At 43.4% G+C, this 16,010-nt stretch overlaps 2 protein-coding genes across 7 annotated transcripts in view; both read left to right on the forward strand.

Moving 5' to 3' along the window:
* The window catches only part of MGAT3 (beta-1,4-mannosyl-glycoprotein 4-beta-N-acetylglucosaminyltransferase), an 80,474-nt gene that overhangs the window by 33,404 nt on the left and 31,060 nt on the right, over positions 1-16,010 (forward strand). The window contains exon 1 of one of the 6 annotated variants that reach the window (XM_077278466.1): positions 10,420-10,560. The exons of 2 other annotated variants lie outside the window; for them this stretch is intronic. Coding sequence is in view for 3 of the 4 variants with exons in the window: in XM_077278461.1 (XP_077134576.1) it covers positions 11,551-11,660 (110 nt within the window). In the remaining variant the exon portion in view is untranslated. Of the gene's footprint in view, positions 1-10,419; positions 10,561-11,225; positions 11,661-14,504; positions 14,529-16,010 lie in introns of those variants that run through there. 3 more of the 6 variants (XM_077278461.1, XM_077278462.1, XM_077278464.1) reach the window with 3 other exon arrangements.
* The window catches only part of MIURF (mitochondrial elongation factor 1 upstream open reading frame), a 149,080-nt gene continuing 144,652 nt past the window's right edge, over positions 11,583-16,010 (forward strand). The window contains exon 1 of the mRNA XM_077278476.1: positions 11,583-11,624. The gene's annotated coding sequence lies outside the window, so the exon portion shown is untranslated. The remainder of the gene's footprint in view (positions 11,625-16,010) is intronic.

The following is a 16,010-nucleotide window of genomic DNA, read 5'->3' on the forward strand; positions in this document are numbered from 1 at the left end:
CCAACTAGCGCCTGCTGTGTATGAAGTCCCTGCTGTCTGAAGCTTTCTGCAGAGTCCTCTATTCCCCCTGTCCTAAGACAGGTCCCTGCATGACGGGCAGCTTGAGCCTTTTTACAGGGACTCTATCATGCCCCGGGCTCCTCAGGTGCTGCTGCGTCTCAGGTGTGGGCAATGTCTGTTTGATCTTATGCCCTCCAGTTCTGCCAAGTGTCATACAGTTCCACTAAGGCCTCGGGCTCCCGGTACCCGGCTTCTGCGCTATGGCTCTGAAGGTGCCCGGTCACAGTTCCCCTCTGAGCCCTGTTCCTCTTTTTTGCTCCTTCCCTTCCGGCTACTCCACATCCAACCCTTCAGGTCTTCCTCCTTCCAGAGGCTGCAGCTCCCTCATGGCTGCCAGGCCTCTCTGTCTGCTCTGCGTCTCTCCTAAACGTCTGCTCTGCTTAGTCTCCCTAGACCATCTGCCTTGCTTGGTCTCCTAGGACCAACTACTGTCTAGCTCCTCCTCCAGGTCAGGATACATATAGCTTAGGGAAGCTCCCCTGAATCCGGGTCCTGAGCTCCCCCTCCTGGCCTGGATTCAGAATGCCTTACCTGGTGAAGAGAACTCCATTGACTCTGAGCATGAAATTACCTTCCCTGAAGGAAATGTAACATCATGGCAGCAACAGGTAACCTGGGGTGCTGCACTTACACATTAGACATAAAAAAGGTTACCTTTATGGAAAAATCATATCAGTTTTAAGGTTATAAAGTCAGAAGCAACATCAACACATTAATGTGTACACGATAAAGCACCCTCAAACCAGAGTATATTTGACCTAGATTCAATCTTTATTAATATGAATATACCATAAATTCACAAAAATAAAAATGAAATATAGCGCTGCCATGAAGATGTGGGAATCTGTAGTTGTTTGCATCAGTACATGCCGAAGGATAAGCAATTTGTAAGGAACAGTGTGTATGTATGTATGTATGTATATATATATAATACAAATACAAAAATGTGTATTAACAGTCCATATTGGTAATAGAACTGATCAGTATTAAATATAAATCAATATCACCTTCTATATAGTAGTAACTATATGAAAAAGATTTATAAACTGCAAATCAAAATGTTGGGCAGTGATTCCAGCTACATTCATATAGTGAGTGGTAATGGTAAATGTTCCCCATACTGCCCAGGTGACTAGAAGTGACTGGCTAAAGAGAAGATAGAAGTTAGTTTTCTCCTGGTCACTGTAGCTCCAATAAGGCAGCCAGATAGGATTTTACTACTATTTACCTGCAGATCTTTGGATAATACTGGTTCCCTTTAAAGATGGAGTATGTGAGCACAGAATGACCAAGTATAAGCGCTCGGTGCACCCTTGGTGCGGCCAAACATTTACATGCATGTTCCAACCTCCTTGTTTTCATCTATCTCCGCACTTCTCTGACAGCTCTGACTTCATAGAGCAATCAAGAAAGCGATACAAGCAGGGGGGAAGGTATACGTAAATATTTGGCCACACTAAGGGTGCACCGAACGCCTGCACTTGGTTTGAACAGTCATTCTGTGCAGACAGAGTCCCTTTAAGTCTTAAGGCCCCGTCTCACTAAGCGATTTACCAACGATCACGACCAGCGATACGACCTGGCCGTGATCGTTGGTAAGTCGCTGTGTGGTCGCTGGGGAGCTGTCACACAGACCGCTCTCCCCAGCGACCAACGATCAGGGGAACGACTTCGGCATCGTTGAAACTGTCTTCAACGATGCCGAAGTCCCCCTGCAGCACCCGGGTAACCAGGGTAAACATCGGGTTACTAAGCGCAGGGCCGCGCTTAGTAACCCGATGTTTACCCTGGTTTCCAAAAAAAACAAACACTACATACTCGCCTTTCGGTGTCCAGGTCCCTTGCCGTCTGCTTCCTGCTCTGACTGAGCCGCCGTACACTGAGAGCAGAGCGCAGCGGTGACGTCACCGCTGTGCTCTCACTTCTCACTGTACGGCCGGGAGTCAGTGAGAGCAGGAAGCAGACGGCAAGGGACCTGGACACCGAAAGGCGAGTATGTAGTGTTTGTTTTTTTTGGTAACCAGGGTAAACATCGGGTTACTAAGCGCGGCCCTGCGCTTAGTAACCCGATGTTTACCCTGGTTACCAGTGAAGACATCGCTGGATCGGTGTCACACACACCGATTCAGCGATGTCAGCGGGGCCTCAACGACCAAAAAAAGGTCCAGGCCATTCTGACACGACCAGCGATCTCGCAGCAGGGGCCTGATCGCTGGTACGTGTCACACATAGCGAGATCGCTATGGAGGTCGCTGTTGCGTCACAAAACTTGTGACTCAGCAGCGATCTCGCTAGCGATCTCGCTATGTGAGACGGGGCCTTTACTCTGAAACTCTGCTGTTCCGTATACACAAATAGAGAATGATCTGTAAGTGAAACCAAGCCAGGTGGGCAGAAGCCGCAGGGGATCCACCAACGGAGACTTGTCCCTGTGCCCAGCTCTTTTTAGCAGCATGTATTCTCTAAAATGGTGCAGTGTTTAAGAGTAAAATGTCATTCATTCTATTGGGGATCTGGTTGGCATTTCATTCTGGATCATCAGGAATCTGCAGACTGATTCCCTCTAAAATTCACAGCCGGTTTATTCATTTATTTTGATATATAAAAATAAACGAGTTGACAGCGCAGAGTATAAGTTAACAACTGGTAGTAAATGATGGCATTGTGCTCTCTTGTACTTAGACTGGCGTCCTTTGTGGTTGAAATGCCGTCTGTGTAGACTTGTAACAATAGCCTGTCCAGTGGGTCGGCTCGGCAGCGCTGCCGTCCGCGTACACTGAGGAGGCTTGTTCTCCAGTAATGCTAATTTATGACATTTAAAAATCTAAGGCTGGAACGTTAGTCATATCCCAAAAACACAAATGAGTTGTGTGTGTGTTAGACAGCGAGCTGTGTTATGTGTGATACTATGTGTGATACTATGTGTGATACTATGTGTGCTATCCAGGCCAAGTGTGAGCATAAATCACTGCCATGTGTACGCCAGTACTAGCTGACCGGGCTGGAATGTGCACTAATGGTCCACCGGCTGCGAAACGTGTGGCTACTTATTTACAGACAGGCTGGGATGTGGTTGCAAACACATCTGCTTGTTGGAGTAAAAAAAAAATCACCGCCTGCGTTATTGCTGCCTTTATAAATCCCGTGTCTACAAAACAAGGTTTTCTCTGAGCCAGAGCCAAGATAAAAACCCTTTATGTCACTTAGAAATCGGTAACGCATCATTCATGGTCAAAAGAGAAGAAAATATTTCATAGCAAATGTCTGGATGTCAAAAACTGTACAATATTTGATATGAATCACTATTGAAAGAAGCAGAGTAGAGCCCTGTGCACACAAGGGCATCACAAGTACGCTGTATTGGACATTGTCCCTAAACTGCCGCCATATTGACGTTTCTTGCCCTCTAATGTCCCTGCACCATAGATAAAGTAGCACATGATACCAGGAGAGGACGCATCATTGGTGCAAGCGATAAGGGGGTCCACATCCATCTCCAAAGCAGCCTTCAGCGCAGACACAAAAAGGGGCGCACATGCGGTCCTTCCTCTGACAGTAAAACACATACCGTAGATTTTCCTTGCCTTTGTCCAGCGTCCAGTCCTTGGTAGCAGCTGGACCTGGGCAGTCTTCACTTCTTCGGGTGGTCTCCCTGTGGGCCTCGGCATTTACTAGACCCCTGACATCATTATGTTGTGTGGAGTCTAGTAAACGACAGAGGCAAAAAAAAACAAAACAGTTCGTTTTGGATTCGGTGCCATATTTTGATGCCAATACAACTCCAAAAAGGGATATTCCCATCTCAGCCATTCACTTCCATACAAGTGAGTAGGCGTTTTAGTTAGGCCGAATCCTGACCACCACGTAGAAGGCCAAATCACAATGAGAGGTATTAAAAAGGCTTGATGGGAAACGTAGTTTATAGAATGTGTTTCTGTTCTACATTTTCATCCTCTGTAACCATAAACTGCTGTCTGCAGCATCATAAAGTTAATGTTTTAATATGTGTAGATAAAATTGCCCCCTTCTGCTGACCAAGGCAGGTCACAGCCGCCCGACCGCCATCCGTTCATAAGTTATCATCTAAATTTGGTGCAAATAAATCCAACTTTTTTTTTAGTTAGACTGGCACAACAAATTAAGTCATAGGGCCGATCCATCATTTGCATTTTTTTTTCTTCAAGTCTTTTTTTCTTTTTTTTTGTGTCATGGTAGTCACTGACTTTTTTTTTAACCAAATTCTTTGCACATGGTTTATGAGTTTTATACAAAGAGAAAAAATGGTCTCTCTTTCCATCTTTTTTCTATTATTTTTAAAAAATGAAGCAAAAATTACTGACTTTTACAAAAAATTACTCCAAAGCAGGATTAGGGGAAATTTGCAACAAATTTTGCAACTTTTTTTTTTTTTAAATCGCAACTGATGAATCAGGTGAAGAAGACATCAGGAAACCTTAAACTCCACCCACAGTGGAGAATTAAAAAAACAAACAAGAAAACAAAAGACAAACTAGACTTTAAAATAAGGGGCAAATGGAAAAGTGAATTTGGTGCAAATAAATGGATTGCAAAATGCAAAAAAACTCAACAACAACAAAAAACAGGTGAAAATGCAATAACGAATCTGGACCTTACTATTGTATAAGACTGTGGCATTGAGTAGAAGAAAATAATATAAGATGCATTTTATAGAGGTTTGATGTAAACAGAACACTTATAAGATTAGTGTCACTCATCCTATGTAATAGACCATTAGCAGATTTATTTGCACAATGGGCTGTGCCCCTGGTTTATGCCAGTCTTTGCAACCTTTTAAGACTCGTCTTTATGAGCGTTCCAGACAATGAATATCAAATCCTAGGCGCACAAGGTACGCACATTCCTCTTATTGAGACTTCCCAGATAAAGAAGCCTCAATCCGTCAGCATTATTGGTGTTACATGTATATGAACACTTACCTTATGTCAGAAAAGAAGGAGATTTTCAAGGACAGAAGTTCTTCACACGTCAACTGTAGGATGTTTGTTCTCCTGTACATCTTTAAAAATAAAGGGGGATATCAAATTCGTACAGGTGAAGTGAAACACCATCTAATATTTCCTTACGGAATGTTTTCCCTCTCTGTGATCTTCTCGTCAAGGACCATATTCTACCCTAATAGAGAATATCTAAAATGGCATGAGATGAAATATCACATTTTATTTTTTTTTTGTAAATTCTTTATTTTCAAGTTTTACAAACACAGGTAAACACAACATATCTTTTCAGTCCACATTTTATTTTTTATTTTATATAGCACTGTCTTGTGAAGATAAGCGGACATGTACTTTTATTTAGAAAAATCCACCACCCCATAACTGAGAAACACAAAATGCTGTTTTAATCCACATGTAATTGAGACTGAAATGGTTTGGGCATGATGGAGGCACTTCCCAAGCTAGTGCCTCCCTGGCTCTGCGCCCTGCCCAGCACCACGCATTGTTTGATTCACAGCTCACTGACTTGACACTGAGCTCTCAGTCATGCAGAACACTGTGGCACTAGGCAAGAATAGAGTCCGGGAGGCAGAGGCTCGATAAGTGCTCTATTCACACCCAGAGCACTTCAACCTCATTTGCATATATAATAAACCATGGATTTTTTGGGTTATGTAGCGCGCTGGATTTTTTTAATAAATAAAAAGGTACAAATCTGCTTATCTTTCAGCAAACTACATGTCAATATACGTAGTTTAGTTGGTTGGTGTTGGTTGTTTGATCATCATGATAGATTTGCTTTCTTAAATATGCTGTGTAGCTTAAATGGAACCTGTCATATTTAAAAAGCAATTATTAGCCTTAAGATATGGGGTTAATCTGCAGGTTAATAGCTTTCTAAGGCCTGTTTCACACGTCAGTGGCTCCGGTAAGTGTGGTGACAGTTTCCTCACGTACCGGAGACACAGCCGCATATTCATCACTGTAATGAGCGGCACCACGTGACCGCTCACACAGGACAAGCTGCCGGCGCTGAGAGGAAGCATCGCAGGAGCTGGGTGAGTATTTTAATGCAAGCGGGCGGGCGTACAGGGGGTGGGAGGCGGGAGGTGACCAGGAACTTTATTTTAAACACAAAAATACTAAAAAAACCCCTTGATTTTTCATTCCTTCTCTCCAGCGAACGCTGCTGGGGAGAAGGAATGAATGCCGGCTTCAGCACCACACGCAGGGGGGACAGCGCTTAACTCTAGCGTTGTCTCCTGCACGGTCCGTGTGGTCCTCAGTCGGCACACGGCTGCCGCACGTGTGCCACACTGATGTGCCACGTGAGCACACGGACACGGATAACTCCGGTACCGATTTTTCCGGTACCGGAATTATCTGGACGTGTGAGACTGGCCTAAAGCAGGGCGGCCACAGCACTGAAAGCCTGGCTGCCAAGAGGAAATTAATTTTATTCTTCCTGGCAGGCTGCAGCTTTCAGTCACCGCTCAGTACATAGTGAGCGGCGGGTCTTACCACACCCCGGCAATGACTGACAGCCAGCTCTGTACTGATGCACTGAGAGGTGGCTATTAATGAGTGTGAAAGATAGTGATTGATGACCACTCACAATATAGTAAGCGGTGACTGCCACCGCTCCATGCACCGTCCTATGACTAACAGCAAACAGCTACAGGGAAGATACAAGTTCATTTTCTCCCTGTAGCCATTTCTTCATTAAGCAGCCAGACAAAATTCCAACACCATTTACCTGCCTATTTCCCTATATTTGCATGTAAATTGTGCTTTTTTGGACATGACAGATCCATTTAAAAGTCATATCTGGCTGCACTGTTTTCACCCACAAAAAAAGCTCTTAAAAATGCTGTAAAAAAAAACACATTTAAATAGCTGCATGTGACGGCTCCCATATAGTGTAAAGTGGGAAAAATATTGCCATTCATATGTCCTTCAGACTTGCTAAGTGAATAGTTTTACTAGCTTTGTTCTTGTCAGATTGTTGACCTGAAAACAATGTCCTTTTGGTTTTTGCAGAATTGTCTTGTGACAAAGATCTTACCATAATAAGCAGGAAACTCCATCTTTTGTATATTGTCCGGTTGAAGTGACATGTACATTTCACTGTGGAAACATTATTCTTCAAATATAACAATGGTGCTCTAAAATAGTTGCTCAACTTGTCAGAGAAGTGTTGTCATGCGAGACATGTCACCGCGTAGCCCCAGCCTTATGTTCGGGTGAAAGTGGATTTTAAGGGACTTTTCCCTTGTTTAGTAATTTCCTCTGAGGCTAAGCTGCACTAGAGTTGTTTGTAGGTCACTTATCCCCCATTAAAAACTAAGGGCCCGTTTAATCAAGGCATTTTCACTAGTTTTCTGCTGTAAAACATCTCGAAATGTTGCAAACTTTACAAAGTGGCTGCAGCTTGGATGGGGTGTGACTCGGCAAATTCATAAAAATCTACTCCACTTTCATGGTCCTCGATGAATTCGTCACGTCTTACCAGGTAAGGGCTGTCCCACACGTCCAGATAATTCCGGTACTGGAAAAAATCGGTACCGGAGTTATCCGTGTCCGTGTGCCCGTGAGCTCACGTAGGCCATACGTGCGGCACACGTGTGCCACCCGTGTGCCGAGTGGGTACCACAAGGAGCGTGTGGTACCCACGCGTGTGGTACACTGCATCGTGCTGAAGCCGCGATTCATATCTTCTGTGCAGCAGCGTTTGCTGCATAGAAGATATGAATAATAGTGTTTAAAAGAAAGATCTATGTGTCCGCCGCCCCCCCACCCCCGTGCGCCCCCCCGCTGTTCTGAAAATACTCACCCGCTTCCCTCGTTGGCTGTCGATGCTTCCTGGTCTGACCGCGCCTTCTACTGTATGCGGTCACGTGGGGCCGCTCATTTACAGTCATGAATAGGCGGCTCCACCCCTATGGGAGATGGGGCCACCTATTCATGACTCCAATCGGCGGCCCCACGTGACCGCATACAGTAGAAGGGGCGGCCAGCACAGAACACTGCGAGGGAGGCGGGTGAGTATTTTCAGAACAGCGGGGGGGGCGCACAGGGGGTGGGAGGGCGACGGACACATAGATCTTTCTTTTAAACACTATTATTCATATCTTCTATGCAGCAAACGCTGCTGCAGGGAAGATATGAATGGCGGCTTCAGCACCATGTGGGGGGGACAGCGCTTACTGTAGCGCTGTCTCCTGCACGCCACACGGACTGCACATGGAGAAGGTCCGTGTGTGGTCCGTGTTTTACACGGACCCATTGACTTTAATGGGTCCGTGTAATACGTGCGCTCCCACGAACACTGACATGTCTCCGTGTTTGGCACACGGAGACACGGTCCGCAAAAAATCAATGACATCTGCACAGATGCATTGATTTTAATGGGTCTACGTGTGTCAGTGGCTCCGGTACGTGAGGAAACTCACCTCACGTACCGGAGCCACTGACATGTGAAACCGGCCTAAGACTTCATTAAGACTGGGGTGCAAAATGCCAGTCTTAGCATAGGAAACAAATTTTATAGGGTTTTGTTTGCATTTTATTTTTCTGGTGTTCTTTACCTCTAGAGAAGGCAATAGAACAAAATAAATACAACTAAAGATTGCCACATGACAAATTTGCCGGTTTTACTACTTTTTCTATTGCTTGATGCTGATTTTAATGTGCAAGGTCTTTTTTATTATTATTATTATTATTTTTTTTTTTTTTTTTATTATTATCATCATCATTTAATAAAAAATAGATGTAACATTGACAGATTTCTTTGTTGGAGCCAGTCTGCCTATAAATGTCTGCATGCAAAAATTTCATAAAAATGCAAACTTGAAACAGCAGATGTGTCTGCATAGCCAGTGTAAGTGCACTCAGAGGCCGCACACCATCCGTGTGCTGCCGTACCAGATCAGGTGTAGTATGTCTTCATCTGTTCCCTGCTTTTAGGCCAAAGTGTAAGCTGAAGTTCCAATGCAAAATCTATACCAGGGCCCCATATACCATTCAGAATATTTGTGACTTTATATGGCAGAGGCAATCCTTAGGCTATGTGCACACGTAGGAAATGTGGTGCAGAATTTTCTGCACAAAATCTGCATCTCCTGGCAGAATCCACAGCTGCGGATTTGCCGCGGTTTTTATGCGGCTTTTGTGCGGATTTGCCACGGAATTGATGCAGATTTTTTGCCACTGCGGATTTCTATAATGGAGGGGTGCAGAAAGGCTGCAGATCCGCACAAAAGAAGTGACATGCACTTCTTTAAATCCGCAGCAATTCCGCACTGATTTTTCCGCATCATCTGCACACCTTTTTTCTCTACCCATTGATTTACATTGTACTGTACATCACAGTGCGGATCTGCAGCGTTTCTGCACGGAAAAATTTGTTGCAGATCTGCAGCAAATCCGCATCGTGTGCACATAGCCTACCCCTGCTTTTAGACAACACCTCTGTACATGCAGCTTTTCATGAAACCTGATGTAATTTTTTTTATCACTTGACTTTGTACCTGAAAAAAAATTCCATATGAAATCAGAGGCAAATTGAGGTACAGTGCAGATGCAGTTTTAAAGGGAGAGGCCTTAGGGTATGTTCACACTCCATTTTTGTCATTGATTTTGAAGCAGGTTCACTTCAAAGAGTACTTGAAGACATTTTTGTTTATGTGGCTCCTATAGCGAATCTCTTTCTAAATCATCAAAGACACCATGTGAACATACGCTTAGTATTAGGGAGCCATGTGGGTTCAGTGAGGCCGGTTTCCCACATGTGTGGTTTGGAGTGCGATGCGTAGACTAGGCATACATAAGACAGTCGCGTTCGGCTCTGGGGACCCATAAATGGTCCATGCATCGCGGTCCATGCAACACTGTCCCCGCCTTTGGACAACTCAAACATCAGGAGGAAGTGAGATCAGCCGCAGCCCGGACTTCCTCTTGATGTTCGATTTGTCCGAAGACGGGGACAGTGACACCAGTGCTGATCGGACGCCATGTACCCTACAACTACACGGGGGCGCCGGGAATGTGAGTGCAGACCTGGCGCTGGCACGGGAGGCGAGTATAATTTTTATTATTTTATCGGGGCCAATGATGGGTATTAGAAGGGATTGTCCAAGTAGTGGACAACTTCTGTAACACAAGGAAAGCCTCTCCACCTACATAAGGACAAGGACTGCTCAGCAACATGTCATGCAACTATTTTGGGGCTCTAATATTTATTTTCTGATATTTTCCAACACCAGGTCACATTACTAATGCACTGCAAGATGCAGCAGGCTCCATCAACGAAGGCGGAGGGCAGCACAGGTGCAAAAAAACTGATGACAGCCACTTACCCACCTACCATTCTTGGAGAGGCAGTGTTGTTTAGTGTTACAAATGCACACACATAAGGGTGCTTTCACACTGCTCTTTGTCTTGTGGAAGTGGAATTCAGGCATATGTGCCAGCGGAGCTATTCACTATAATGTGCACGATACCACAAGCACCCCCGCCATGGCTGGTAGGTGTGTGAGTGGTTTTTCACCAGTATTTTCACCTGTGCTGCTCCAACCTTTATCATGGGGCTGCTGCATCTTGCAGTGCATTAGTAATGTGACCAGGTATATGGCTGGGATTTTTTGTGATATTTTTTTAGTGATTTTTTTTGTTTGTTTTTTTTGTTGTTTTTTTTGGGGGGGAGAGATTTATGTATTTTTGCTGTGATTTGTTGCAATTAAAGCTGTGTTGTTGACATGTCACATATGACTTGCATTGAAGTCTATGGCAAGTATGTCACTTGCAACCAGCAACAGAAAATCGAACACATTTGCAGGTCGCAATGTGACACTGTGAAATCATTACCTCCAATATTGCGACCTGTAGCCTTAGCCTAAAACCAGTTGCCATGAAGGAGTTAGCGTATTACAACTACAAATGCTAATATACGGTAGTTAGGAACTACCCTGATTAATGAACACTTATAGGTGGGTGCCTGATTAAAGAGATGTCAGCGTGTACCCAAGCAGAAGAAGCGGTGTCCTGCCTCTGGTCTGCTCCTGCATTGTACATTCAGAGTAAGTGCCAGGAAACAACTTCTGGCTTTGACTCAAAAATGCACGTGTGATTTACGCCATAGGGGAGGTTTAGTTTCTGGCTGTCCGCCTTATATTCACCTGTAGTGGTTTTCCAACAACCTGTGAAGAGATTACCTGGCTACAGACCGTATGAACACAGCCCATAGACGAACATGTAGCTGTGGTCCTGCCTCCTGCTTAACACTACTTTAGCGTTCCATGCAGAGGACGGATGGGACTTTACACTGACGGCTATCTGATTGCCTTTTGAACTCATTTGTGTCTATAAAACGTGCACTAAGAAAAGGCTTTCCCTCCTGTATCGCCTGCACTATGCTGTTCACCATCAGTGCACAAGCACACTACGCTGTCAGCTCTCTAGACAAGGAAAGCACAAGACACTGCTCAACTCCAGGAGAAATGCAATAGGATCCACCATGATAAAAGGAAAATACTACTTATACCGGATGAGAAGGAATTCCTTTATGGCCCAGAAAGTCAAGCCGGGCAGGTACTGTGAATGTGCGCTTAATATGCTGTGCTTCAGGTATGTACCGACATAAGTCATCGGGCTGCTTCTTCTATCGGGTCTGTGGATGCAAGCTGGGAAATGGGACACAACTGGGATCAGTGAATGTACAAAAACCAGTTTTACAGGGGTTCTGTTACCTTGTGATAGACATATATCATGACCGTATTGCTTGCGTGGACACATTAAAAATTGCGATGTCCATTGCTGACCAAACTGTAACTACACAATAGTGAAAAGCTGTTTAGTAGTGTCCATTAAAAATATAAAATTGTTATAATAACCAGATATCATTAATAAAAAAAATATATATATATATATATATATATATATATATATATATATATTGCAACAATCAAATCCTTAAAGAACACTTATGTGATTTATTAAGTAAAAATTGATCACTTTTTATATACTCTACATTTCACACTACAGCTGGTTATTGGGCGACTTATCTTCCCCATTGCCCCATTAACTCTTCGTTCTGCCTAGCACGCCTCTTCTGTAGAGATGTGCGAGATAAGGTGCAGATTGACGACCATCTTCCACTCTTGGTCTACCCTTGCCTGCGCTACTGTTTAGACAGACAAAAGGTGGAAATACAGACATTCATTTTTTTTTTTTTGTATTTTTGCTTATTTGATGCGGTTGAGTCGGACCGTTGCTTATCACCCCCCTAGTTCCCAGCTTCATTAAAATCTGCTGAATATAGATGTTAATAGGTGAATTATGCACGGCTGGAAACAGGATGTCTATGACCAGTTCAGGGCTATTGCGATGTCATTCGGAAACCCTCTCCATTGTTTCCGTGTTATTCATCTACTCATCGCTATTACATGGCTGTCTTCTCTCCTTTTAAACAATGATGGAAAGTCAGAACAAATCTGATGGTTAGGAAGCGTTGACCCCAAGATTTACAGAAACTGCACCTTAATAAGGTATAGGACGCGCTATGTCAGGCCTAGGCTCGAGGGGCTTTAAAGAGTTGGTCAGTAGTGGAGCAGAGATCTGGAGGGTGCATCTTAGAAAGACCGCCGCTTTCTTATGGCATTTAACGTCTAGGTCCATTTATGAGAAATGAGGCAGAGTTATCAAAGCAGATTTTGTTGCCCGTAGCAACTGATTAATGCAAAACCTTCATATTTTTCTATTGCAGCTTTAGAAATGAAAGCCGTGCTTTTGGTTGCTATGGTTACTGTTAGGTTTGATAATGCTGTTCCAATGTGTTGTCTCCTGACCAAAGAGTAGATGTGATGGCAGGTGACACTGTCCGTAAGGGTTCTGAACCCTTCAAAGCCCCCTGATATGGGTAACACTTTGCCTTAGGGCAGGTAGACATGACCATACTAAAAGGTGGGGCGTCACATGCACATATTGGTTCCGCGGGCTTGTCCATGTACAGATATCTGCACAACGGACCACGCTGGCACATACTGCATGGACCATTGGTGGTGTGTCCTGGCACACAGGTCATTATTGGGTCAGTGTGCTAATCATTGAGCATATAGATGGCACAGTGACCGAATTTACTCGTGTCTGAACAAGCCCTAAGGACTGTTTTGGACGGTGATTTCAGCGTCAGACGCACAATTGCTGACTTGAATTCTACAGTCTCATGGGCACATATGAAGCCTTGTGTTCAGGCTAGTACAACCACAGACGGAAATCACACTGAAACCGACCCGGGGCTGAATTTACAGACCGCATTTTGCAGTCTCTTTCAATACATTTTCATTGGCTGTTGGGTTTTTTTTGTACAAAGATCGGAACAAACCTACTTTAAAGTCTATGGCACAGTTATATGAGGTCTACATACTCTGTATATGGCATTTTTAAGGGTTAATTTATCCACATGCTTCTCGATTAGATTTGGAAAAAAAATGTTACAAAGCCTTTGCACCAAAAACACTTTGAGGCCACGGTCGGTATTTGGTGAGTGTTTTTACCTCAGCATTTGTCAGCCAAAACCAGGAGAGGAACAATCAGAGGAAAAGAATAATAGAAACATGTCACCACTTCTGGATTTATCACCCACTCCTGGTTTTGGCTTCCACATACTGAGGTAAAATACTGATCAAATACTGAATGTGTGAACGTGGCCTAAATCAAACCTCATTAAAGAAAACCTCACAAAATATTTTCCGTTCAATTGAACAAGCTTGTTTCAGATGAGTAAGTTATCTTCGGAACGTCTCAGAATAAAATCTGCAGCAAATACGAAACGTGTGAATTTACCCATTGCATTAAGTAGATATTAATTATGTGTTTTTTTTTTTTCTATTTATAACTAACTAAAGGGGTATTCTCGTCTCATAAAGAACATATGCCTTGAACGTGAGAATGAATCAATGCTACGATGCTCTAGGGTGGCAAAGAATGTCACCATGAAGGGACCATGGCACTCAGTGCTGCAGCCGCTTAGTTCTGATATGCCATCACTTTATGGTAGGGGGGAAATTACAGGAATTTGTTGTCATATCCCAACCTTTCTGCACAGCCATGTAGGGCCCCTACAATTAAAAAAAAAAAAAAAATCATACCTCTTTGGTTTAGTAATCTGTCGCGCCCCCTCCCCAGTTGAGCTGAAAATCAATTTGATCAATATGGTAATTAGGTCCTCAAGTGTACACCGTGTGTAGGGCATGAAAGGAGTGCCACTTCCCCAAAACAAAACATGTTGGGCAATGTAAAAATTTCCATTGAGACAAAGATCCACCTCAAAAATGTTTTTTTTTATTGTTTTTTTCTTTTTAAAGAACAGACATTCTTAACCACCAAATACAGAACAACCAGTTTCAGCTTCTGATTCGGTTCACTACATAAACAGAATCTAAATGAAACAAGATAAACCAACACACCCAGCAGAAAAATGAAGGAAACTATGTGGTAATCTTGTGATTTTAGCAGTTTTGTTTATTTTATTCGAAAAAAGAATGTACCGTAGATCTCGGGAAAGGAGTTTTCTGCAAGTTTAACATTTCTTCTATGAATTCAGTGAAGCTGATGGGTGGATTCTTCTCTTGTACAGTGTAAATGATTCCAGCTATATCTCCTGCTTCCCGCACACACATGAATAACTTGGCCAAGTGCTAATGTGTGGTTTTTTTTTTTTTGTTTGTTTTTTTAGCACAGCAGCTTATATACCTATGTACTATACCAACAAAAGGGTTGTGCACTCTTTCCAACATCTGCCAAGGGAGAGTCGGGGAACCGCCATACACATTCAATTGTTGGCCATCAGTACCTTAATGCCGTACTGTACGTCTATGCTTCTGACTAAGGAAGATGGTTAATTATTCTAGAATATTGTTGCTAATCTCATCCAGTTCTGCAAAACAGGAAAGGTAGAATGTGAAGGCTGACATGAGCTGATTCTCTTGTTATCTTTCTCCTGGACTGTAGATATCAAGTTTGATCCTTGAACTCTTCTGTGCCAGATACAACAAAGTGACTCCTATTCTTATTACTGCTTCTTTTCTCTGGAGTCATGTGATGCTAGTAGCCTTTTCTTTGGGCGTCATGTAGGTTTGCGTATTATGCTGTGTAGGTGCACGCGGCTTTTATTGGTGTAGTACCACCAATATATAGAACTTGCTCCTGTACTTAGTGGTAATTTATAATATTTTTTTATTTTTGGAGAGGGAGTGTTATCCTGTAAACTTTTGATTTTAATGCTAGGAGGTGTTTTTCTGCTGAGTACTGTACTTTATAACCTACTAAGGCCAGTGTCACACTAGGCGTATGAAAATACGTTTTTTACGGCCGTAATATGCAGAAATGTTCCCAAAATAGTGATCCGTAGGCAGAGTGTGGCAGCGTATTTTGCGCATGTCATCCTCCGTATGTAATCCGTTTGGCATCCGTATTTTCTCGCAGGCTTGCAAAACCGACATACAATGGATCCATGGGCTCAAATATTGGTTAAAACATATATACAGTCTATGTGTGTGTGTGTGTGTGTGTGTGTGTGTGTGTACATATATATAATTACTGTATTTATATTTAATTCAGCGCTAGATAGCAGGAAAGCCGGTAATTCAATTGCCGGCTTTTCCTATCTCCTTCACAAACCCGACATGATATGAGACATGGTTTACATACAGTAAACTGTCTCATATCCCTTCTTTTATTACATATTCTTTTTTACTAATGTAACAAGTATCTTGGTGTCAAATTTTGGGGCTCTAGCTATTAAATTAAAGGGTTAAATCGCAGAAAAAACTGCCGTGGGCTCCAGCGCAATTTTCTCCGCCAGAGTGGGGAAGCCAGTGACTGAGGGCAGATATTAATAGCCTAGAGAGGGATCATGGTTATTGCCCCCCCCCCCCCCCCTGGCTAAAAACATCTGCCCCCAGCCACCCCAGAAAA

The sequence above is a fragment of the Ranitomeya variabilis genome, chromosome 8 (genome assembly GCF_051348905.1).
Source record: "Ranitomeya variabilis isolate aRanVar5 chromosome 8, aRanVar5.hap1, whole genome shotgun sequence".
NCBI classification, from domain to species: domain Eukaryota; kingdom Metazoa; phylum Chordata; class Amphibia; order Anura; family Dendrobatidae; genus Ranitomeya; species Ranitomeya variabilis.